This window comes from Osmerus eperlanus, chromosome 14, assembly GCF_963692335.1.
Source record: "Osmerus eperlanus chromosome 14, fOsmEpe2.1, whole genome shotgun sequence".
Lineage (NCBI taxonomy): Eukaryota > Metazoa > Chordata > Actinopteri > Osmeriformes > Osmeridae > Osmerus > Osmerus eperlanus.
This window is the reverse complement of record NC_085031.1, coordinates 13,228,634-13,253,581: the sequence shown is the minus strand read 5'-3', so window position 1 is coordinate 13,253,581 and position 24,948 is coordinate 13,228,634. Positions and strand designations below refer to the sequence as shown.

The 24,948-nt window shown below is 51.3% G+C and overlaps 1 protein-coding gene across 1 annotated transcript in view; it reads left to right on the top strand.

The window, feature by feature from the left end:
• The window catches only part of lrba (LPS-responsive vesicle trafficking, beach and anchor containing), a 168,342-nt gene that overhangs the window by 40,354 nt on the left and 103,040 nt on the right, over positions 1 to 24,948 (top strand). The window contains exons 20-32 of the mRNA XM_062478203.1: positions 1,278 to 1,401; positions 2,199 to 2,391; positions 9,628 to 10,629; positions 10,683 to 11,327; positions 11,636 to 11,826; positions 12,043 to 12,196; positions 12,660 to 12,840; positions 15,264 to 15,394; positions 16,222 to 16,329; positions 16,431 to 16,572; positions 17,347 to 17,683; positions 23,397 to 23,569; positions 23,924 to 24,117. Of these exons, the coding sequence (XP_062334187.1) occupies positions 1,278 to 1,401; positions 2,199 to 2,391; positions 9,628 to 10,629; positions 10,683 to 11,327; positions 11,636 to 11,826; positions 12,043 to 12,196; positions 12,660 to 12,840; positions 15,264 to 15,394; positions 16,222 to 16,329; positions 16,431 to 16,572; positions 17,347 to 17,683; positions 23,397 to 23,569; positions 23,924 to 24,117 (3,575 nt within the window). The remainder of the gene's footprint in view (positions 1 to 1,277; positions 1,402 to 2,198; positions 2,392 to 9,627; positions 10,630 to 10,682; positions 11,328 to 11,635; positions 11,827 to 12,042; positions 12,197 to 12,659; positions 12,841 to 15,263; positions 15,395 to 16,221; positions 16,330 to 16,430; positions 16,573 to 17,346; positions 17,684 to 23,396; positions 23,570 to 23,923; positions 24,118 to 24,948) is intronic.

Below are 24,948 nucleotides of genomic sequence, written 5' to 3'. Positions count from 1 at the left end.
ACGTCAGAGCCAATCAAAAAGTGCTTGGGAAGTATCGTTTTTTCTCAAATTAACGTGGGGGGGGGGGGGGGGGGGAACCAAGACCAAATGGAGGGTGGAACAAATCCACCCCCCTCTTCTCTTCACCTCCATTCCTCTCCCTCTATCCCATAGTGGTACTGTGTACATGCCGGAGTGATTTTCTGGCCGGCGAGTCTTCAGCGACTCATAATTTGAGCATCCAAAAAGCCGTGAGAGAGAGAGAGAGGGGGGGGGGGGGGGGAGAGAGGGAGAGAGGGAGAGAGGGAGAGAGGGAGGCGATGGGGGTATGGGTTACCGCCAAGGTCTAGTGCAAGACAAGTGAAACCCAAGCACCTCTCTCTCTCTCTCTCTCTCTCTCTCTCTCTCTCTCTCTCTCTCACTCTCACTCTCACTCTCACTCTCACTCTCACTCTCACTCTCACTCTCACTCTCACTCTCACTCTCTATCTACTCAAGCAAATGGACACGGACATTGTCTACATAATTCATCTAAACAGCCAGTCTCATTGGGTTAACTAAAGGCGGCTTGCGGGGGTCAGGAGGGGAAGGCTCCTCCTCTTGATAGACCAAACCACCACAGTGTGATACAGATCACTGACCAGGGATTTATCCTGCACATTTCTTTGGACTCTTTTTTGTGTGTGTTTGGTATGTGTATATATTGGGTTGTTCCCGACGATTTTCAGATTTCTCCTGGAGACCAGCGTTGGTTTATGGCGAAGCCGTTTACACACGCTTCCATGAATGTCTGATTTTATTGTCGAGTTGAGATCAGATTTATTCCAACACTGATCCCCTGACACTGACAAAGTATATTAGCCTGTGCTGTAGTTTGGGGTGAGCAAATGCTCATTTCGAAATCTTCATGGACACAGTGGTGGAACTGCATTCAATAAAAAAAACATTCTTTGTCTCTCAGCCTTAGCAATAGAGAGGAACTCTTTAGCAATACAACTCAATAACAGTATAAATAACCCTGTAACATTAGAACTCTCAATAACAAAACCCAATAGTAATATTACATAATTGCTTTCGAACCCAATTGCAATAGAAACCCTAAAGCAATAGAACCCAATAATAATAGAAAAATCGCAATTGAACCCTATAGCAATAGAAACATTAGCAATATGGTTTTCGGAAATGGAATCCAACACGATACACAGTTGCTGTACAGAGCACAACTTCCCTCAGCCCAGCTCGGGTGCCTGGCTGTGTGGAGTGGAGCAGCTAAGCTGTGTGTGTGTGTGTTTTGACAGAGATCTTGAAGGTGATCGCTGCCCTGTTGAAGAACTCTCCCCCTTCCCCTGAGACCATGGAGGTGCGCAGGATCTTCCTGTCCGACATGATCAAACTGTTTAACAACAGTCGTGACAACCGGAGGTAAGCACACACGCACACGCACACGCACACACACACACACACACGCACACACACACACACACACACACGCACACACACACACACACACACACACACACACACACACACACACACACACACACACACACACACACACACAAATATATCCCTGATACACACACACACACATCTTCCTGGTACACACACACACACAAACCTCTCTGACACAGACACCCACGTTATACACAAACCTCTCTGGAGCATGCACACACACAGACTTTCCTCATACATACACACACATAGGAAAACCCTCTCTGGCACACACATGCAGACACACTCACACACACTTCCTTGGCACACGCACACACACACACCTCTCGGCAAATACACACACACACTGCCCGCCCTGGAGAACAGTGCTATACTGTACCAGGTTTTATGTCCAGGTTAATGCCTGCTCTGTCTGATGCGACAGCTACCATCTCATAGTGCACTAACAGTTTAATACTCACACTTTGTCCTTAAAGGAGCTCTCTTATAAGTAAACCAGCCAATACTGATCCATTCTTTTGAGGGGTTCATTCTTTTGGCTCTGTTGATGTAAATCTTCACATGCAGTGCATGTCGGGAAGGGTAAGGCACTTCACCCTACTTGCCTCGGGGGGAATGTCCCTGTACTTACTGTAAGTCGCTCTGGATAAGAGCGTCTGCTAAATGACTAAATGTAAAAATGTAAATGTAAATGTCATTCATGTCTATGAGCATCTTGTGCCTGTCGCAGCCTAACACACATGTTTGGTGTGTGCGTGTCCCCTCAGGAGCCTGCTGCAGTGCTCCGTGTGGCAGGAGTGGATGCTCTCGCTGTGCTTCATCAACCCCAGGAACAGCGAGGAGCACAAGATCACAGAGATGGTGTACGCCATCTTCCGCATCCTGCTCTACCACGCCATCAAGTACGAGTGGGGCGGCTGGCGCGTGTGGGTGGACACGCTGTCCATCACCCACTCCAAGGTCAGAGCGCTCATTAGCACCTGAACTCACACAGGCGCACACACGATCTGTCTCCCCGCTCTCTTTTCCGCCTCTGTGAACTGTCCTCGCTCACTCCCCTATCTCCTCCACCCCATCTCCCTCGCTCTCTATGTCTCCTGACTTCTCTTTCTTATTGTTCCCCCTCACTCGCTCCGTCTCTCTTACAGTGACGTGCGTTGGACGCAGGCACGCATGCTTAAAACCCTGCTCCAGGTTGGATCAGGGAGTCAGATGGCTGAGGTTAGGGAATCGGGCTATTAATCAGAAGGTTTCTGGTTCGATTCCCGGCCATGCAAAATGGGGTTGTGTCCTTGGGCAAGGCACTTCACCCTACTTGCCTCGGGGGGAATGTCCCTGTACTTACTGTGAGTCGCTCTGGATAAGAGCGTCTGCTAAATGACTAAATGTAATGTATCAGGCCACTCACACATCAAGTCTGAGCTAACTCTCAATGGGAGCAGTCAGCGCCTTGGTTTACTTCCTGGATCAGAAGAACTTAGAGAACCCACCTTAGAGGAGACTGAGGGCCTATTCTCAGAGTCTCCCCTCAGCTACCCTGGCTGTGTCATGCATGCTCAGTAATATAGCACTACTTGTTAGTGCTCATCAGATTCAGCTATGGGAAAACCAAACACTGTTTCGGATGTGAGCTCTGCAGCTTGGAAACCTGATTGGAATCAGGCCTGTTCCTTTCATTTATTTAGGTCTAGAATTTCAGCTCTTTTGCACGGCGCACAGTTAAAAATAAACGCCTGGCGCTTCCTATTTCCCCCCAAAACTCCATCTGAAAAGGTCGGTCTGCTTAGAAATGTTGTGTTGATATTGTGTTACTCCACTCAGGTCCAGGGCAGTGAAGTAATTTCGCTCCATGTCAGATTGTGGTCTTGGGAATTTCTTAAACCTGCCAGTTTTTTTGGCGAGGTCGGAAAAGTATATTTTCTCGTGGAGGTGGATGGGTGCTGTGTTCTGACGCTTCAGGGTGTTGTAAGGCATCTCCGCCACTAGGGGGCAGAGTTACACTGTTTAGCCAGTAGCTCAGGGACTGTCCTACTGTCCTCTTATTTGTGTCCTCACCTCGGACCTGTGGAACCAGTCCAGAAGCTGGAGGGAGAGGGTTTATTTGTTTATCCAGATCGGTCTGGATGAGTTCTGTTATCCTGAGCAAGGCCAGCGTTTAGCAAAGCAGCTGTAGAGATTATGAGCTAAGAAAAAGACAACTGCTTTGGACCGACTGTTCAGAATAACACAGCACTCACTATTGTTTCCCGTTCCAATAGTATATCTCTAAATAGTGTACATTTGTTGCTTTGCAGGCCACAATATATTGCACAATAATTAAACAAAACATTTACAAAATATCAAAATTAAACATATCCAAATCAAAATGATCAGCAGTGAAGAAATAATGCATTACACTCCTTTATCACCAATTTTGTAGAAACAACAGGGTTTAAATATTTCACAATCGTAACAATTATCGCAACATTGCCTCCAAATAATGTAATTTCAGAAATCCTCAGAATACAGTGCTGAGTCCTATACGCTCACATACTGGAGGCTTGTTCCAATTTCACCAGTGTACCGAGTTGCAACAACTAACCCAAAGTGACTCCCAGTTTATAAACAGCAGCTTGCTCACGTGGGGGTCTCCATAGACCTCTGCTTATTGTTCTAGCAGGTTCCACACAGGGTGTAGCACTCACTGTTTACACCAGCTAACCTGCCGCTGTACAAGTGTGTAAAGAAATTGATCATTGCTCTCGGAGCGAGACAAGGCCTGTAATTGCCTTTTTCATATAATTGCACAAGATTAATGCTGTTTCTGCTTGGCTCTGTTTACGAAAGCCAAAGCGCTGATCTAAAAACAGTGGTACACACACACAATCACACATATAAACACACACACGCCAACACCAAATATTCCCACAACTAGGCATACGCACAAACACACTTTCCTGCACCATCCACACACTCAATAGCACACACAAACACACAATGACACACACCCCCAGTAGGGCCCCAGCCTGTGAAATGGATAGGGGCAGCGGGCGCTAGCCATCAAGATACATGCATCTGCTATAAAAAAGCTAAAGAAACTCAATTGCAATTTTATTGTCCCGTTTGATAGATTTCCTGCCACCTTTGTAGCACCAAGGCTGTTTGTCACTGTTGCTCTCTCCTCCCACAGCTGCGGGGCCGTGTGTGTGTGTGTGTGTGCGTGCGTGCGTGCGTGCGTGTGTGCGCGCGCACATGTGCCTGCCCGCGTGCGTGTTCATGCAGGTGTGTGTTGATATGTTCGTCTTCTTGTGTGTGTGTGTCTTCATGCAGGTGTGTTCAAACACGTGTGCGTGCAAGTGTATGTGTGTGTGTGTGCACGAGCAGTACAGACACATTTCCTTCTCTTGTGCTTCACTTCAGGGCTCCAGGAAGCTGTGTGTGAACACATTGACTATTCATCTGAGCTCCACAATCAGAGAAACAAGGCTTTGTTAATATAACAAGCCTGCTGGGAGTCTCTAGATAAATACATACACGCATTCTTAAATACACACACAAACACACACACACACCTCCCTCAATGCTGCTGTTGATAAATAAATTGTGATATGTAGTGTGATGATTGTAGTCAGGATTTTATTGCTGATTTATTGCCTATGTTGCGGTGGCAACATACCTTGCCTGACCTAGTGCCAGTCCTAGACCCTGTCCTAGACCCTGTCCTAGACCCTGTCCTAGACCCTGTCCTAGACCCTGTCCTAGACCCTAACCCTAGACCCTGTCCTAGACCCTGTCCTAGACCCTGTCCTAGACCCTAACCCTAGACCCTGTCCTAGACCCTAACCCTAGACCCTGTCCTAGACCCTGTCCTAGACCCTGTCCTAGACCCTGTCCTAGACCCAGTCCTAGACCCTAACCCTAGACCCTGTCCTAGACCCTGTCCTAGACCCTGTCCTAGACCCTAACCCTAGACCCTGTCCTAGACCCTGTCCTAGACCCTGTCCTAGACCCTGTCCTAGACCCTGTCCTAGACCCTAACCCTAGACCCTGTCCTAGACCCTGTCCTAGACCCTGTCCTAGACCCTAACCCTAGACCCTGTCCTAGACCCTGTCCTAGACCCTGTCCTAGACCCTGTCCTAGACCCTAACCCTAGATCCAGCCTGAGTTAAGGCAACGACAAGCCAGATGCCAGTGATTCGGATGGTTTATAAGCCTCCCTGCAGTTTGTAAACAGGCTGCATAGAGTAGCCAGCACATGCACACAGGAGATGGGGCACAATGGTAACAGTTATTGACAGTTATGTTTGACGAAAAGCTTAAGTCTGTTTCCTACTTTGTTTGACTGAGAGCGTAGACTCTTCACATGCATGTCCGTGTTGCCGAGCCAGAATGAGCCATGCACTGTACGAATGGACAGATGCTGCAGCAGGTGGGCTGCAGACACCAACATCTCCCCCTCCCACCCACCCACACTCACACACACACACACACTCACACACACACACACACACACACACACACACACACACACACACACACACACACACATACATACATACAAACACCCCCCCCCCCCACACACACATCCCTTTACCACACTCACAGACACCCACACATACAAACACCCCCCACACCCCCGTCCACCCCCCACTCTCACACACTACCTCATCCCCACAAGGTGCCCCCTTTCCTCAGCTCGACACACAAAGGAGCTAGACAGCCAGGAACAACTCCCCCAAAACAGAGAAACTCGTTGATGAAGGTCTCCCCGTCCTTTAAGCCAGCCTAGGAGCTGTTTCTTATCACCTGTGATCTTTAAAGATTTACAAAGGGGAAACAAACAAACACCAACTGAACCCTAAACACCAACAGTAGCTGAGCTGTAACGATCTCCATTGTGTCCGGTACGGAACACTCGGGCTATCCGGAGCTCATTGGAAAGACAAGACGTGTGTATGGATCCAGGGTTAAGATGGCTGCCACTGTTATTGAGACGCGCTGTACTCCTGGCAGCCTGTAGACTCGGGGTATTGTGGAATCCTGGGCCGGCATAGACAGATCGACAGGCCCACAAAAGAGGGAGGAAAGAGAGAACATGGACAGACCATTGACCAGTGTCAGATAATGACCCCCCTCACACACACACACACACACAAACACACACACACACACACACCACTGGAGGAAGAATATCCTCATTGGCAGAAGGTGATAGATACACTTGTGCTCATCACTCTCGCCCATTTAATTCGTCAATAGGCTTCTTGTTTTAAGTTTGTCCATCCAGCGTCACTATTCTGGCCTTGAAATGGCAATGCGATTTTAAGGGCTCACTAGAACTGGGTAATGGTCACAAAGTCTTGCGCTGTTCTAATCATGGGGTTGCAGTGATCTATTTTCTGGCTTCCAGTAGACCTGGTCTGCAGTCTTATTACCACTACAGCTTGCAAAAAAAGAGATAGGAAAGAGGGGGGAAACGAGGCTCCAGAGATACGGTAGGGAGAGGAAGAGAGGCAGGGACAAGCAGTGGTAAAGAGAGAGGGGAGGGTGGCAGGGGAGAGAGGAGGAGGCCAGAGAAGAAGCAGGAGAGCTCCATCTTGTGTGGAACTGCACCAGCCGTCATTGATTTGTGGGTGGAGGAGGAGGAGGGGGAGGAGGGATTGCATTTAGCTAACCGGATTAGCGCCGCACAGCCTTCCCCATTTTCCCCTTTGTTTTGCGGTCGCTCCTTATCTATTGATCTAAATGCAACTCCCAGACTCTGAACTGTTAAGCTCCACGTGGGCCAGGGCACAGCCACCCAGAGCCCTCACCCCATAGACTGACACTAGGGTCCACACTGATCTCAGACCAGCATTCAGCCACCCAGAGCCCTCACCCCAGAGACTGACACTGGGGGTCCACACTGATCTCAGACCAGCATTCAGCCACCCAGAGCCCTCACCCCATAGACTGACACTAGGGGTCCACACTGATCTCAGACCAGCATTCAGCCACCCAGAGCCCTCACCCCATAGACTGACACTAGGGGTCCACACTGATCTCAGACCAGCATTCAGCCACCCAGAGCCCTCACCCCATAGACTGACACTAGGGGTCCACACTGATCTCAGACCAGCATTCAGCCACCCAGAGCCCTCACCCCATAGACTGACACTGGGGGTCCACACTGATCTCAGACCAGCATTCAGCCACCCAGAGCCCTCACCCCATAGACTGACACTGGGGGTCCACACTGATCTCAGACCAGCATTCAGCCACCCAGAGCCCTCACCCCATAGACTGACACTAGGGTCCACACTGATCTCAGACCAGCATTCAGCCACCCAGAGCCCTCACCCCATAGACTGACACTGGGGGTCCACACTGATCTCAGACCAGCATTCAGCCACCCAGAGCCCTCACCCCATAGACTGACACTGGGGGTCCACACTGATCTCAGACCAGCATTCAGCCACCCAGAGCCCTCACCCCATAGACTGACACTGGGGGTCCACACTGATCTCAGACCAGCATTCAGCCACCCAGAGCCCTCACCCCATAGACTGACACTGGGGGTCCACACTGATCTCAGACCAGCATTCAGCCACCCAGAGCCCTCACCCCATAGACTGACACTAGGGTCCACACTGATCTCAGACCAGCATTCAGCCACCCAGTGCCCTCACCCCATAGACTGACACTGGGGGTCCACACTGATCTCAGACCAGCATTCAGCCCCCCCCACCTCACCTCATCAGACTACCATGCGTCAATGCAGTTAAAAGAAGATTACACTTAAAATTGGGGATTTCACTTTGTGGCGATCGATCTGTTTAGTTGTAACTCTTCAGCTTGTGTTTCTGGACATTTGTCATCCATCCAGATTTGTGGGCTACAATGTGCATATATTTAATGTGTGAATGAGGTTGTGGAAGAAGAATGTGAGGGGCCTACAGGTGTTCAGATGCTGTAATGTTTACCATAGCATTTTGTGTTTTTACTATGAACTATGCCATTCACCACACACTGGGAGTCATTTGTATGATTTGGCTAAGGAGTGTCCAGCTAATACCATGTTAGCTGTCACATTAGCAAAGCCTGCACTGTTTTTCTACAGCACTGTACCATTTTTCCGTACCCCACCTTGTCCCCGCCAAAACGTCGGTCCAGAATGAAATTACATTAAACCGGTGCTGACACATAGCCCACCCAAAGCTCCGTGCCCGTATAGTAGCACTGAGCGCACATTCAAAACCACAGACGTTCTGTAAAATAGCCCGGTTCTAAGTGTAACTCTATCTCCACTGAGCCCATTTAAGGCCGGCATACATCATATTTATGCACAAATGCCGTCATCCCCGGCTCGGTGACTTAACTCGCTGCACCGCACCACTCTACACAGTTTTCCAGCGCTAAACCATGCATGCTTTTATCGCTAATTGCAAAAAAAAAATGCTAAATGTCACATTAAGCAGAAACTAATGGGGAAATTGGAAGCCTAGCTGTGTAATCACTAGCCCATAGATGGGCTGTGTTTGTGACTGTTGATGCATATAGTGCGGGCCCTGCACTCTGAGAAAACAACTATGGATTACCAATCACTGTTTCCCGCTAGCGAAGATTAATGGGCGGCCTTGTAGCAGGCTAATTTAGCACAATAACGGCTAATTAATTACAAATAATCAGGTTCTTTTGGTCTCCTCTCTTTTTGTCACTCTCTCTTTCCATACCTTCTCAATCCATTTCTTTCAACCCCCCCCACACCCCTTCTTCTCTCTCATTGAAATGCCCTGAAGGGGGAAAACTGCAGAGTGTGTTCAGCTGCAGCCCCCAACCCTGGGACCAGACTTTGACTTTCTGTCCTCAGAGCCTGGTGATTAATGCAGGCTGCTAAATTAGGAGCAGGAGAACTTGCCAATGCCAGACACACACATTCTCCACACAACACTGCCACTGCACACACGAACACACAAGCACATACGCACATGTATCTGCTGATAATCTTTGATGGCTAACATGGATGGGTTCTTCCTCAACTGCCAGACCAGTCCAGTCTTATCAGAAGGTCAACATGTATCACAGGAGTTAAGACTGTGCATTTGTTTTAAAGGCTTCCACATTCCTAGTACATCTAAATCACTGTAGAATTTTTACCAGCTTGTTCCTGTGCTTGGCACTAGCAGACCGGCACTAACGGTGTGTCCCTTGACCCCTTCCGTGTTGTCTGTCTCCAGGTGACCTTTGAGCAACACAAGGACAGCCTCTCGCACATGTTCCGCCAGTACCAGAGGCTGGGCTCTGACGGCAGCGACGCCCACATCCGTACCGTGTCCGGCGCCAGCCGCGTCTCCGACCTGCTGACCCGCGCCAACGGCGAGCACCCCGAGGAGACGGCGCCCTCCACCATGATCGAGCTCACCGTGGACGAGGCTGGAGCCCAGAGCGGGGACGGGGCCGGCGCAGACGCCGACCCCGCCTCCGCCTCTGCGACGCCCTCCTCCACCTCCGCCGCCTCTGCGACGCCCTCCTCCGCCTCCAGTCCACCAGAGGGCGAAGGCGAGCGGGGACACACACCTGTCACCGTGTCCAACATCCTGGCCATGGCTGAGGAAGAAGAAGAGAAGCTGATTAAAGAGAAGGAGTCTCCCACGGAGGGGGAAGATGATGAAGACAAGACTAAGGAAGACAGACCAGCAGAAGATGGAGTTGGTCCTGAGGTCAGCGAGCACCAGGCTCCCACTGAGACTCAGAACCCCACCGACAAAGCCGCCGCCGATGCCCAAGCTGCCCCTAGCACCGTCGCCACGGAAACGGATGACACGGCAAACCCCGAGGCACCAGAAACGGACAACGACAAGGCAGAAACGTCCACCTCGGTGGCAGAGGAGAACTCTCTGAACGAACCGACGAAGGATACCAAGGAAGAGGTGCCGTCTTCGGAAGCCTCGCTCTTCACCAAGGATCTCGTGGACGCGGCGTCCGTTAGCGACCAGCTCCGCGCTAGCGATGTCGAGGACAGTTTAGAGGAGGAGTCCTACGTTTCTGCCTCCGGGACAGCCGACGATGAAGCAGAGGAGGATGAAAAGGTGGAGGAGGACAAGGGAGAAAAGGATGAAAAAGCGAAGGAGGAGAAGGGAGAAAAGGAGGACAATTTAGAAGGAGTGGTGAAGATGGAGGTGAAGAAAGAGGAGGTGAAGAAAGAGGAGGTGAAGAAAGAGGAGGTGGAGAAAGAGGAGGTGGAGAAAGAGGAGGTGGAGAAAGAGGAGGTGGAGAAAAGGAGGTGGAGGAGGAGCCTGAAGAGGAGGTAAAAGCTGAGGAGGAAAATAAGACTGTTGTGGAGGAGGAGGAGACGGAGGAGAAGAAAGAGAGTAGGGCAGATGAAGGGAAGGACGATGCAAGAGTAGACAGTGAGGAGAGTCAGGTGACCCCATCAGCAGTACAGGAGAGTCAGGTGACCCCATCAGCAGTACAGGAGAGTCAGGTGACCCCATCAGCAGTACAGGAGAGTCAGGTGACCCCATCAGCAGAAACAGTACAGGAGAGTACCTCACAGTCCCTCGAGACTGACAACACGACTGCCTCCAGCACTGACCTCCCAACCACAGGACAAGCTCAAGACACCACAGCGCCCCCTGCAGCTTCGGAGGCCACAGCACTGTCAGACTCCAGTGTTCTGACCCCAGACCCAGCAGCCGTCCCAGCTCCGGAACCGCTACCTGCAGGGAACACAACCGTAGAAGAGGCCTCAGGGACCCCCAGCACAGACGTCCAGAACCCCACCTCTGGTGCTGCTGAAGCAGGGAAGGACGTTCCAGAAGCCTCCTCATCTTCATCTTCCTTCATAAAGACCAAAGAGATCAAGATCGCTAGGCTAGATGTGTCCAGCATAGCCTCGGACACGGAGAGACTGGAACTGAAGGGAACATCTACCAGTGTATGTGATAAGTAATATCTTCAGTCTCACCAGTAACTCTACAGAGTGTGTGATTATTTTCTGACTGACATATAACATTCATATTATGTGAGGTGAATTATAATGCCTGAGACCTACCAAACCCAACTATAAAACAACATCCACCAAGAACGAATCTTGGGATCTTATTGTATCATTTGGGATTCTTTTTTACATCCACCAAAAAGCATGAAATTGACAATCTACAAGACCAGAACATAAACCACTGTAGCTTTGAGTTAGCTTTTAGGCTAACACTGACCATGCATCTCTATGGCATTTTACCTCAGGATGCTAGCCAGGCCCAGGCTGCAGCAGCTGCAATGCCAGCAGAGTCCGCGGACCAGAGCGGCGCGGGTGCCGGCTCGACAGGCCGCTCAACCATGTTCCGTATCCCAGAGTTCCGTTGGTCCCACATGCACCAGCGCCTGCTCACAGACCTGCTGTTCTCCATAGAGACGGATGTGCAGATGTGGAGGAGGTACAGCCTTTGTGTTTGACTTTTCGCCTCTGCAGTGACATTTAGATTGTGATGTTTTGTGGTGAAAGTGTCTGCCTACGATCTAAGTACACTGGATTTGAGGTATTCCTTTTGTCTGCATCCTCTTTGTTGCTCTCTTTCTCTCCATTGCTCTCCATCTCTTGTCTCTCCATCCCTCCAATCATCCCTCCCTCTCTCCCACTCCACTCCACACAGCCACTCCACTAAGACGGTGATGGACTTTGTCAACAGTAATGAGAACGTGGTGTTTGTCCACAACACGGTGCACCTGATCTCCCAGGTGGTGGACAACCTCATCATGGCGTGTGGGGGCATCCTGCCCCTGCTCTCCGCTGCCACCTCCTCCTCGGTCAGTGTGTGTGTGTGTGTGTTTCTGTCTATCAGTGTGGTTAAGAGGTTTGTTTATTTGTGTGTGTTACCAGCTAAAGTAGGTGATCCATCCACATTGACCTTTCCCAATCACATTAGGCTACCGTTAGTCCATGGCTAACCCAGTTAGCGTGTTTTTTGTACTGTCTGACCCCTGTGACAGTAGCAACATGATACCTCATGTCTTTGTCTTTCTATCAATATCTATACCCCCTTTTACTCCATTTAGTAAACTGATAGTCTGTACAATGCCTCTGGTTGAGTTGCATTCTACCATAATTCGTTTAAAACACCATTAGGTCCATTTCACAATTTAATCGGCTTTGTATCTTGATTAGACTGAATGTCAATTTAAAGAGTGACGTATTAAGTTGCATGTGCGATTGTACCACTGTAAGTGGAATTGCATGATCATATTCCCCCTCCCTCCTCTGGTCTCTCAGCATGAGCTGGAGAGCATCGAGCCGTCGCAGGGTCTGAGCGTGGAGGCGTCCGTCACCTTCCTGCACCGTCTGGTCAGCCTGGTGGACGTCCTGATCTTCGCCAGCTCCCTCAACTTCACCGAGATCGAGGCCGAGAAGAACATGTCGTCAGGGGGCATCCTGCGGCAGTGCCTCCGACTGGGTAGCGCGCGGTGCCTCTCCTCTTCACTCTGTCGCCGTCCCTGTTTCCCCTCTCCCTCTTCTGCCTCTCCTCTTTCCCCTAGGGTGTTTTCTAGCTTCTTCTGTCTTTTTCCATTGGGTCCTACAATCTCTCCCTCTTCCTCTCCCTTCATCCCCTCTTCCACCTGCTCCTGTCCTCCTTCTCCCCTGCATCCCTACAGCCCTGTTCTTGTTACACACCATCTTCCTTATCGCCAATCCCCCCTCCTTCTCTTCCTTTTCCGGCCATGTCCTCCCTCGCCCCTTCCCAACTGCTCTTCTTTTCATTAATTCCCTTCATAGCTCGTAATAGCCTTCCAGACCACCTCCATCTCTGCCTTTCTCTTTCTCTATAGCTTTCCCCCTCTGTCTCTCCCTCTGTCTCTCCCTCTGTCTCTCCCTCTGTCTCTCTCTCTCTCTCTCTCTCTCTCTCTCTCTCTCTCTCTCTCTCTCTCTCTCTCTCTCTCTCTCTCTCTCTCTCTCTCTCTCTCTCTCTCTCTCTCTCTCTCTCTCTCTCTCTCTCTCGCTATCAGTCCTCTCTTATCTTGTTATTATAACCCCTCGGCACGCTTGGCAACACTCTAAAATGGCCGTCATGATGAGTGGGTTTCTGTCTTAAAGACCTCGATTCTAGCCCCTAGGCCTCTCCCTCCGCCCCTCCCTCCGCCTCTCCCTCCCTCCCACCCACGCCTTATGCTCCAGTCTATTAAAGTTTCCCAGTCTTTCCACAGACAGCTCCGAGAGCCCAGCCCCTACTCAAGCTGAATAAAAGATCTTCAAAGGCTTCAATTATTCATTTTACTCAGGCACTGCTGAGGCCCCCCTCTCCTCTCCTCCTCTACACCCCTCTCTTCTCCGCCTCTTCTCCTCTCCACATCTCTCTTTTTCCCCACCTTAAACTCTAGTGAGACGATGCCGGCTGATTCAAATCACGAGCTGCTGCACCAGTATTTCCCTCATTTAGGTTGATCATGTCAAAGTATCCGTTTTAGCGCTCAAATTCCCACCACGTCAACATGTAAACCCAATGGAGGCCTACTGTTTTGTATATATCACCTTGTTACACGGACAGCCACTTTCAACCCCCCCCCCCTCCCCCCCCTGCCTTCACTGGCCAAATCCCATTGGTGGAGCTCCTGAACATCGCGATGTTGCCTCAGCGTCCCCGACCGAGTCCGACTCTTTTAGCCCGCCGCCGTTCTGAGATGAATATTTGATGAGGTATGCTCTACCGTCGCTGCCGCGTAATCTGATTTGGTAGACGGTAACAAGGTTTCGCCTCTCCGTCTTCGCCCCCATCTCCACCGCTCCCTCCTTCGCCTCTCTTTTTTTTTCTTTTTTATAAATGGCGGGAATGAATGAATGCTCCCTAATGGAAAAAGCGAGTCCATTTCAGACGGAATAATTCCCCCTGTAATCTAAACGGTTCCGAGTTAACATTTGTCAGTTGTCAGGTACTGAAACCATGGGAGAGAGGGAAGATGGCAGAGCAAGAACTGGGGAAATAAAAACAACCGAAAAGAAATCCAGGGGAAATTGTGCTGCTGAAAATTGCAGCCTGCTATATATCAGATTAGTGAGTCTAAGGGGCTGCTTGGTGGCAGAGACCCACCTGAAGTTATCAAACACTGTAATATGTGATGTTTTCTGAGGTAGTTTACTGTGGAGGAGACCCAGGCAATGTACACACACACACACACACACAACACACTAATCAAAAGCAGAATCGCATGCTCCATTGTACACAATCGCACGCGCACACACACACACTACACACTAATCAGAAGCAGAATCGCACACACCGTTGTGCACAAGGACACACACGCTTGTGCGCTCCTATGCTTGGTCATCCATTACTGAAGGCCCATGTGGAGGGGACCATGTGGAGGGGGCCATGTGGAGGGGGCCATGTGGAGGGGGCCATGTGGAGGGGGCCATGTGGAGGGGGCCATGTGGAGGGGGCCATGTGGAGGGGGCCCATGTGGAGGGGGCCCATGTGGAGGGGGCCATGTGGAGGGGGCCATGTGGAGGGGGCCATGTGGAGGGGGCCATGTGGAGGGGACCATGTGGAGGGGGTTGATACATACAGGTGCTGCCTCTGTGACCTTGTGAGGAGAGGTGGATCAGGGACGAGTGAAGGAATAACACCAGTGCTGGCTGGAGCTCTGACCTCTACCTCTCCTCTCAACCCTCGCTTTTTTTTTCTTCTTTTTTTTTTTTTTCTCCAAGCCCTAATTCTCTTTCCTAGCTCCCCTCGCTTCTCTCGCTCCTGGGTTTCTTTCTTTCTCCCCTTTTCCTCTCCAAATCTCCCCCTCTCTCCTGCACGCTATCTCACAATCTCTGTCCTTCTCGCCCTCTCTCTCTCTCTCTCGCTCTTACCCTCTCTCTCTCTCCCTCTCTCCTCAGTGTGTGCCATGGCTGTGAGGAACTGTCTGGAGTGTCAGCAGCACTCCCACTTCAAGCCCGGCGCAGACTGCGCCCGCGGCCACAACGCCATGCAAGGCCTCATGGGAGCTGCTAAGTCCATGCCCGCGCAGGCAAGTCGCCTCTCCCCCCTCGCCCTGCCCCCCCCCCCATCCCACACTCCACCCCCAGACTCTTCTCTATCTCTCCATCTCCTCTATCCATCCTCCCACACACTCACCCTAGCCGCGCACACACTCCATCTTTCTCTCGCTCTCCATTTCTCATATCGCTTGTTGTTCAGGCACTTTCCCTAAAAGCCATTCTGCTATGCGTTGCAAAGAAGAAACCCAAACATAATCGATCACATCTCTTTGTTCGGGCTGGATTTGAAATAGAGTCAGTCCATTTAAGGGCGATGAGGCATCCTGGCTATTGTGTGCCGTCCTGTTTTTCATTCCAGCGCCCAGCCTGGAGTGCTGCAGCTCACAAGCCTTTGTATCCTCCACAACAATGGCCGAGCCTTATTAAATTAGCTGCTATCTCGTTTCTCATAGCCCAGCCCACTGCTGTGTGTTACTCCGGACCCGGGCCTTTCTCAGTGCCCTTACAATTTCCAGACTTCCAGTAAAATGGTTGTTTTTTGTTTTTTTGCAGCTGTGAATGCACGTGTGTGTGTGGGGTCATGGTGTGTGTGTGTGAGCTCATTTATAATGCAGTGGCTCCATGGTAAAGCCATTATGTTAAGGCCCCCAGGTCTCTGTAGACACAGCTGGGTGGGGTCGTCCACGCTGGCCATCCATGAACTTGCCCTGGGTTGGTTCGTCAACATGTCCTCTCTGGTGATGAGGAGGGACCTTCTGATTGGCTGTCAACTCCCTTGGGAGAAGTTGAATCTCAAGTGAAAAAATTTGACAATAACGGCGTAACACTGTGTTGTGTGTGTGTGTGTTTCCTGCAGAGCCCTGTTGACGTGGTTACAGGTGGGATGTCTCCTATCGGAGACCTGGACCGCCTGCTACAGGACATGGACATCAACCGCCTCCGCGCAGTGGTCTTCAGAGACATTGTTAGTCACACACAGACACACACAAATATTACTAGTAAACCTGCTTTTAATATCAAATAAAATGTGTGTACTTGTGTGTGTGTGCGTGTGTGTGCGCACAGGAGGACAGTAAGCAGGCTCAGTTCCTGGCCCTGGCTGTGGTCTACTTCATCTCTGTCCTCATGGTGTCTAAGTACCGGGACATTCTGGAACCTCACAATGAGAGGAAGCAGCCTCGCAGGAGCCAGTCCTCCCGCAGCACAGGTACACTGGAGTCAGCAGGCCCCTCACTGGAGTCAACAGGCCCCTCACTGGAGTCAACAGGCCCCTCACTGGAGTCAGCAGGCCCCTCACTGGAGTCAACAGGCCCCTCAGTAATACACAACAGGCCCCTCACTGGAGTCAACAGGCCCCTCAGTAATACACAACAGGCCCCTCACTGGAGTCAACAGGCCCCTCAGTAATACACAACAGGCCCCTCACTGGAGTCAACAGGCCCCTCAGTAATACACAACAGGCCCCTCACTGGAGTCAACAGGCCCCTCAGTAATACACAACAGGCCCCTCACTGGAGTCAACAGGCCCCTCAGTAATACACAACAGGCTCCTCACTGGAGTCAACAGGCCCCTCAGTAATACACAACAGGCCCCTCACTGGAGTCAACAGGCCCCTCAGTAATACACAACAGGCTCCTCACTGGAGTCAACAGGCCCCTCAGTAATACACAACAGGCCCCTCACTGGAGTCAACAGGCCCCTCAGTAATACACAACAGGCTCCTCACTGGAGTCAACAGGCCCCTCAGTAATACACAACAGGCCCCTCACTGGAGTCAACAGGTCCCTCAGTAATACACAACAGGCTCCTCACTGGAGTCAACAGGCCCCTCAGTAATACACAACAGGCCCCTCACTGGAGTCAACAGGCCCCTCACTTTAGTCAACAGGCTCCTCAATAATACACAACAGGCCTCTTACTCACTTCAGTTGTCTAGGTGGATGTTCCTGAATGTTCCTGTGTGTGTGATGTGTCCTGCAGACAGCGGCGGTCTGGAGCTGGAGAACGGCGTGTCCCTCCGCCGCCGCGACTCGGGCATCGGAGACGAGCACGCCTCCGTGGCCGCCAGCGAAGCTGAGGCCTCCTCCGGCGCCGGGCCGGACGCCATCTCCGAGGCCCTCTCCACCCTCTCCCCCGAGGTGAGGCGCGGCCTGGACACGGCCGCAGAGGCCAAGGGCAAGAACGTGAGGGACATCCTGCGGAGTCTGGTGAGCGGGCCCGCCGATGACATCATGGTGGACCCCAGCCTGCTGCCGCCGACCTTCCTGGACGCCGTGGGAGAGGGCACCCAGTCGCTCCACTTCCGCTCCTTCGACAGGTCAGACACACACACTCACGCAGGTTTTGACTTTGGCAGCTTAATATGTTTTCTCCGTTTTTTTTTGTTGACAAATCCCAGCCTCCTTGAGCGCAGTCCTCTCCTGCTATCCCCTGAAATAGCATTTGAGAAGTGTTCGGAACATCAAAAGAATCTCTCCAGTCTATATACCTGAGATGCAACATCAAACCCCTTTCACCACAAGCCTCTTTGTACACCCAGGGATCCCCGCTCCTCCTTTCCTCCTCCTCCTCCGTCTCTTCTCCCCCTCCTTCTCTCACTCCCTCCTTTCTCCCATACTGCTTTAGCTCTTTATGGCAGGCCTCCACACAAACAAAACAGGCCGACAGAAAACGCTCTCTTCAGGACAAAACACGTCAGAACAACAGAGACGTCCGTCAAAGAGAGGGAGGGAAGGGAGAAACAGAGAGAGTGTGCTTGGAAGAGAGGTTAAGACGGGGAGAAAAGAGGCAAAGGAGGAGACGGATAGAGTGAGAAAGGGGGAAGAGGGAGAGAGACGGGAGCATTAAAAACGAGACTAACTGTAGACAGGAAGCTGTTTCTTTTCACCATGTCACTGATATTTAATGGCTCTCTTTTTCATCTGTCTCCCTCTCTTTCTCTCCCTCTCTGCCTGTCTCTCCCTCCCTCTCTCTCACTCTCTCCCTCTCTCCCTCTCTCTCCCTGTCTCCCTCTCTCTCCCTCTCTTTCCCTCTCTCTCTCTCCCTCTCTCTCTCTCCCTTCCTCTCCTCCACTAAAAGAAGATAGGCTTGTTGGAAGTATAACCCCCTCAACCCCCAAGGGGAGTGAGGGGGCGAGCGGTCATATGGGGCTGGTGTAGCCCAGCTACAGACGGGGCTAAGTGAGAGGGAACGGACAGACGGTCTGGTTTCCATTACGGGTTATTGTCCCAGTAGCATACATAGACAAAGGGAGAGTCTACTAAGAGAGAGGGAGATGGAGAGAGCCTGAGATTGAGCGAGGGAGGGAGAGAAAGAGAGAGCGAGACATGCCGCTGCGGGAGAAACACCTACAGTAGTCAGGGTTCTCATGTCAGGAAGAAAGACGTTCTCCATCTCTCTCACGTACTGACACACACACACATGCCGCCACACACACTCCACCTCCTCCCAATCTGTGGGAATTCCGAGGCATCCCTGTGATCCGTGCTTTTTATCTAAGGAATGCTCTGTCAGGACTCCGGACGCTCCTCGTATCTGGGGGATTAGAGCGGCTCCTGGGGCAGTTAGAGAGGAGAGGAGAGGAGGAGAGGAGGAGCGAGGAGAGCGAGTAGAGGAGGAGCGAGGAGAGGAGGACTGAAGAGGAGCAGAGGAGAGGAAGAGAGAGGAGAAACAAGGAGGGGAGGAAAGAAGAGGGGAGCAGTGGAGAGAGGAGAGGAGGAAAGAAGGGAGGAAAGAAGAGGAGAGAAGAGAGAGGGGGGCGGAGAAGAGGCTGACAGTTCTCTTTGGATAATGCAATGGAAGGGAACTCACCCCCCCCCCCCCCCCCCCAAACCCAAACTCTCCTCCCAACCGAGTTATGAAGGCCTCAGTGGCTGGGGTGCTCAGGCTAGCACCCCTACACACACACACACACGCGCACGCACACACACACACACCCCAGACACCAGCACTAAGGTGCCGAGTTATCTTGATGGCTCCTGCTCCAGTAGAGCTCTTCAGGTCTGGGGTCTGTCTCTGTATCTGCCTCTCTCTGTTTCTCTCTCTCTCTTTCTCCCTCTCTTCCCCTTCTCTGTGTTTCTTCCTCCCATTGTCTGTCTCGTATCTCTCTCTCTCTCTCTCTCTCTGTCTCTCTGTCTGTCTCTCTGTCTCTCTCTGTCAGTTTATTTCTCTGTTCTCATAAGAATGGACTCATACGCCGACAGTCTTCTTGACACACTTACAGCCCGGTAGCACAGAAGCAAAGTTTGAGATAAATGTTTTACCGGCATGTGTTTTTACCACTATTATGGATTCCCAGGTCCACTTAGAAATGAATGGGTCATGTTAGGATTTGCTAGGTCCAACACATGACAGAGTTAGGGTGTCTTCAGTTACCTTAACTGTCTCCATAACCACAGAATGGTAGGATGAGGAGAGGAGGGGAGAAGGGGGCGCTGAATTTACGAGTGTGATGCATGAGGACAAACCAGGATATTCTAGATAACGCTGGGGGGTTGGGATGGGGGGGGGGTCGGGGGTGAAGTATCCAGTCAGATTTATGTTCTGATCCGGAGACTTCATGATCCCATCCATCCACCCCCGGGAGAATCCTGTTATGACGGAGAGAACGCACATATTTGCTGTTATGAACTAGAGCCCCAGTAAACGGTAACGCTAAGCCAAGCCCAGCAGCAATGGGTTTTGAACGGAAAAATGAAAATGTGGCTTGTTTACAGGTTTATCCATCCGTCTGTTAGTCTGTGTGTCTGTCTGCCCTTCCTTTCATCTACATTTACATTTAGTCATTTAGCAGACGCTCTTATCCAGAGCGACTTACAGTAAGTACAGGGACATTCCCCCCGAGGCAAGTAGGGTGAAGTGCCTTGCCCAAGGACACAACGTCATTTGGCACAGCCGGGAATCGAACTGGCAACCTTATGATTACTGGCCCGATTCCCTCACCGCTCAGCCACCTGACTCCACTACTCCATCTACCTGTCTGTCCATTCACCTATTTGTCCATAACAACATTAACATGATGCTATCCACAAAACCACATAGGTTTCAGATAGGTAAGATATTACAGTCAAGGTGCTAGATTTGACAGGTGGTGAGTTGTTTGAGACTTGTAGACAAGTGTACATCTCCCCTCCTCCAACTTCCTACATTTGGGAGGGACCCTATAACTCTCTATTTCTCTCTTTAATTCTCTCTGTCTCTCTCTTTCTGCCACTAAATAAGGAGAGAGGCCAGCTAGCTGGAAGTAGGAATTGTGCTTCAGGCCATTCTCTCCACTCATAAATCACAAATGTCATCAGGGTCAAGCCCCTCCCACTCCCAGCCATACCGACCAATCAGCACTCGGCATAGACAGGAAGTGTTGGGGGGGAAGTGTCATGGGGTTGATTGGGTAGGGTAGGCTGTTTTGGTAAATGGAAATCGTTGTAGGCATTCACATGCACAGGGTTGCATGAAATGGGGGTGAGAGGGGAGAGATCAAAGCTGTGTGTGTGTTGGGGGGGGGTTCTAGACAGCCCCCCCTCAACCTAACATGAATAAGCCATGAGAGTAAAGCTCCAGAGAATCTTTAGACACACATGCACACATACAGTACGTGTGTGTGTGTGCGTACGTGAGCGCATGTGTGTGTGTGTGTGTGTGTGTGTGCGTGCGCGCACACGGCCGAGCATCTGACACATGCAAGCTGTGGGTGAGATGCCCCCCTCTGCAGATCACTGAAACAGCACCGATTACTGGAATGGCTGTTTTTACTAGGCAAGCTCAGTGTTGGTTAAACCTCTAAATAATGTATCCATTCTCTTACCTAAAATCTCCCCTCTCCTCTCTTCCACCCATCACAATTCCTCCCCCCTTCTCACCTCTCCCATTTCTCCCCATCACTTCTCCACCCTCCTCCCCTCTCCCTCAGTCCTCCCCCCCCTCCCTTCTGACAGCTGATTAATCGACAGGGGCGTCCTCTCACGATAAGTGTGGCTAATGACCTGCTGAATAATTGAAAGGCCTGAGCTGGGAAACAGATGGAGCGAACCAAACTCACAGAGCCTACACATGTTCTCATCCATGATACATGAGTCCACACACATTCACTCACACACACACACACACGCATGTATACGTACCTGCACATCAAAATACACACACACACAAAACCATATGTGCACGCACTCATACATACACGCGTATGTGGACTATATCTACACGGATCCTTTGCACATACGCACGCACACACGGGGAACACAAGTACACACGCAATCACACACTCGCAATCACCCCAGTCTGTGTAGGTCACGTGACACATGGAGGAGAGAAAGGCCAGGGGTCTCCCATGTCCCCCCCTCCCTGCCGTCGACACCTCCCTCCCTGGGTGCTTCACGTCAGCACCACCCCTGAGACTGACCTCCAGATCCAGTGTATCAGGGTCTGGCCCGAGAGGCTGCCTTAGATAACACACCGCTGTGTGTGTTCTGGGACGCAGATACTGCTCTCTCTATGAGCACGGCCTGAAAGGTAGAAACGTTAACACTTAAAGCTTAACACTACTAACTCGAACCCCATTGATAATTTGGGACACGTGGAAATGAGATGCATACGAGTAAGTAAGTAAATGTTATTTATAAAGCACACTCTAACACAGCAAGGCTGACCGAGGTGCCTATCAGCTCCTGTAGTAGCAGCGGGGAATGGCAGGTCACTGAGGAAAAAAACGAGCAATGATCTTGAGTATGATGACATTTTGAGCTTTTTAACTATTAAGGCTCGATATGTTAACCTAAGCTGTATTATAAGAGTACACACTCAATTCATTTGAGAAACAATTCATGTAATTCCAAAAAAGTTGATCTGTGTTGCTGCAGCCACATTACCCAGTAGCACACGGTACCCATAGATCACCACGGGGTCACAAGCGGTCAGTCTTTAGCATCCAAAAGTAACTTCTCTCTCTCTCTAACATGTCTCATCTGCTGCCTTAAATCAGCCCAGAGCCTTTGATACCCCAGCCAGCTCTGTGTCTCAACCAGACCCCTCTATCTTCTCTCTCACACACACACACGCATACACAGGGAGTTCAGAGAATGGAGTATGTTTTGAGTATGTGTGTGTGTGTGTGTGTGTGTGTGTGTGAGTGTGTGTGCAGCAGTGGGTAGTGATTAGGGCCGTGCTCCCCCTGTGTCAGCACTGATAAGCAGGCCCAGACTCTCTTTGATACGGCCAGTGGTCTGTCAAACCCTCAGCTCCATCTGACAGGTTTATCCAGACTTTGTTCCCCCCTCCCACCCCCCCCCCCCCCGTCTGTCTACCGACCTACTGTACTACAGCCCCCCCCCCCCCCCCCGTCCACACACTGGCCTCTGGTCCTCACGTCCTGCTGAGGGAGAGCTCAGCTCAACCACAGGTCATGTACATAGCTCAGGTCTTAGCATGCTAGCCCTCGCTTACGGACACAATGTCTTCAACTAGAAACTCGAAGTACAGGACTGTATGTTCAGTACAGTGCCAATTTGATGGTTTAGTCAACAACAACAAAAAATCTGTCTGCCGGCATCACTCGAGGTTGCGGCGAGAGACATCCCTCCGTCTCGTGGGCTGACGGCCACGGCTGCGTCACGGCGTGGAGACCGGGAGCGGTGTGTCCGTGCACGTGGTCATAAAAACGATGGATCTGGTTACCGAACGCCAGGCTCATAAATCACTGTGTCGGTTGGGCTTGACTGACTGCTGCAGGGAGGCCATCGATTGGAGGGAAGATGGATGCGTCCATTACAGGATGTTCTCTGTCTGGGAAATGGGCCCTAATCACTCCTCCAGTCTAAGAGGGCTCCTGTGTCACGCTGGTTCTGTCTGTACCACGTCTGATATGGAGTTTGGCCTGTGGTTGTATTTTTTTTTACAGAAAAATGTATAATATTGGTATGTGGTACATAGATAACAACCTGACAATGTTGCATGATGTTTGTTTTATGACTATATTTTGTTTGCATTTTAATCATCACCCACGACTCATCAAACCATCTTGATCTTTCTGTTTTCAGAAGTGTCGTCGTGGCACCCAAGAAGGTGGGTGGAACCCCGTCTCCGGGCTCCTCCGTCGCCGCCACTCCTATCCCATCAGCCACCGCCGCCTCTGCAGGGACGCCAGTCAACGACGTTTCTGTGGTATCCACTGGCGACGCCTCCCAGAGCTCTGCCGCCGAGGCAGCAGCCGGTGAGTCTAAAACTTCCACAGAACACTCACACACACACACACACACACTCACACACACACACACACACCACAAATTGACTCACCTGACCCATCTGCAATATATCTGCACAGATACATACAGTGTATGTTCAGAGTCTTCTCCCATGCCCTCTCATGGGACTGACGTCCTGGTCTCCTGACATCACTAGTGTGACAACAAGGACAGTGCTCCTCTCTGAAGTGAACACAGTCTCTCTTCTGAGTCCTTTTCCTGAGGGAATTATTTTTCATTCAAATAATCACTTTTTTTTGTTCTTTAAAAAAAATATATACTGTATATATTTTGGTTTTGATAAACGCTCCGGTCTCGATCAGTTCATGTTTCACTAACGGGCCGGGCAGGCCGGGGCGGGCCAGGGCAGGCCGGGCCGGGCAGGCCGGGGCGGGGGCGGGCAGGCCGGGGCGGGCCGGGGCAGGCCGGGGCGGGGCGGGGCAGGCCGGGGCGGGCCGGGGCAGGCCGGGGCGGGGCGGGCCGGGGCAGGCCGGGCCGGGTTGTGCAGGACCCAGGGGTGGGTTCCTGCTGTGCTCCAGACGTTGAGCTCCAGACGTTGAGCTCCAGACGCTGAGCTCCAGACGTTGAGCTCCAGACGCTGAGCTCCAGACGCTGAGCTCCAGACTGGAGGGAGAGGACAGGGAGGGAGCGTGTCCTCTGGGCGGTGGTGACAGTGTGCAAACACAGGGGCCAGCAGCTCTGTGTACACTCCCTTTCAAGTTCTGTTATCCCTAGTGTGGGGGACAGAGGATGCTCATTCAGAGGGCGAGAGACTATGTGTGTGTGTGTTTAAGGGAGGGGGAGCGGGGACAGTTGAAAGAAGGGTTTGTGTGTTTTGGGAGATTCTGCATGTCGTGTGGTATCAGATAGTGGTTTTATTGTGTGTGTATTTATTTGTGCGCCCACTTGAGGAATGTGTGTGTACTGTGTGTAAACACAGGGGTTAGTGAATATTCAGCAGGGTCTCTGAAGAGCGTGTGTGTGTGTGTGTGTGTGTGTGTGTGTGCGTGCCTGCCAGGGTGCGGAGGGTGGACTAATAGAGAGATCAGTTCATTTACTCCTCTGTGTTTGAAGGAGGCACTTCAGGTTCAGCAGGGGCCTCTCAGCAGCAGGCCCACATGGCCCTGCTTAGAGCCCCCCCCCCTCACACACACACACACACACACACACACACACACACAGGCCTGTCAGGCCCTAAGAGTTATCCCTGGTCGGAGACTGTCTTGTCTGCAGGGCCAGAGCCAGGCCAAACCCCAGTGGAATCTCCTCCATATTCTACTGGGGCATTATGTCATTTACGGGCAAACTGTGAAATCCACATTTACGGCTAGATCAATCACACACACTC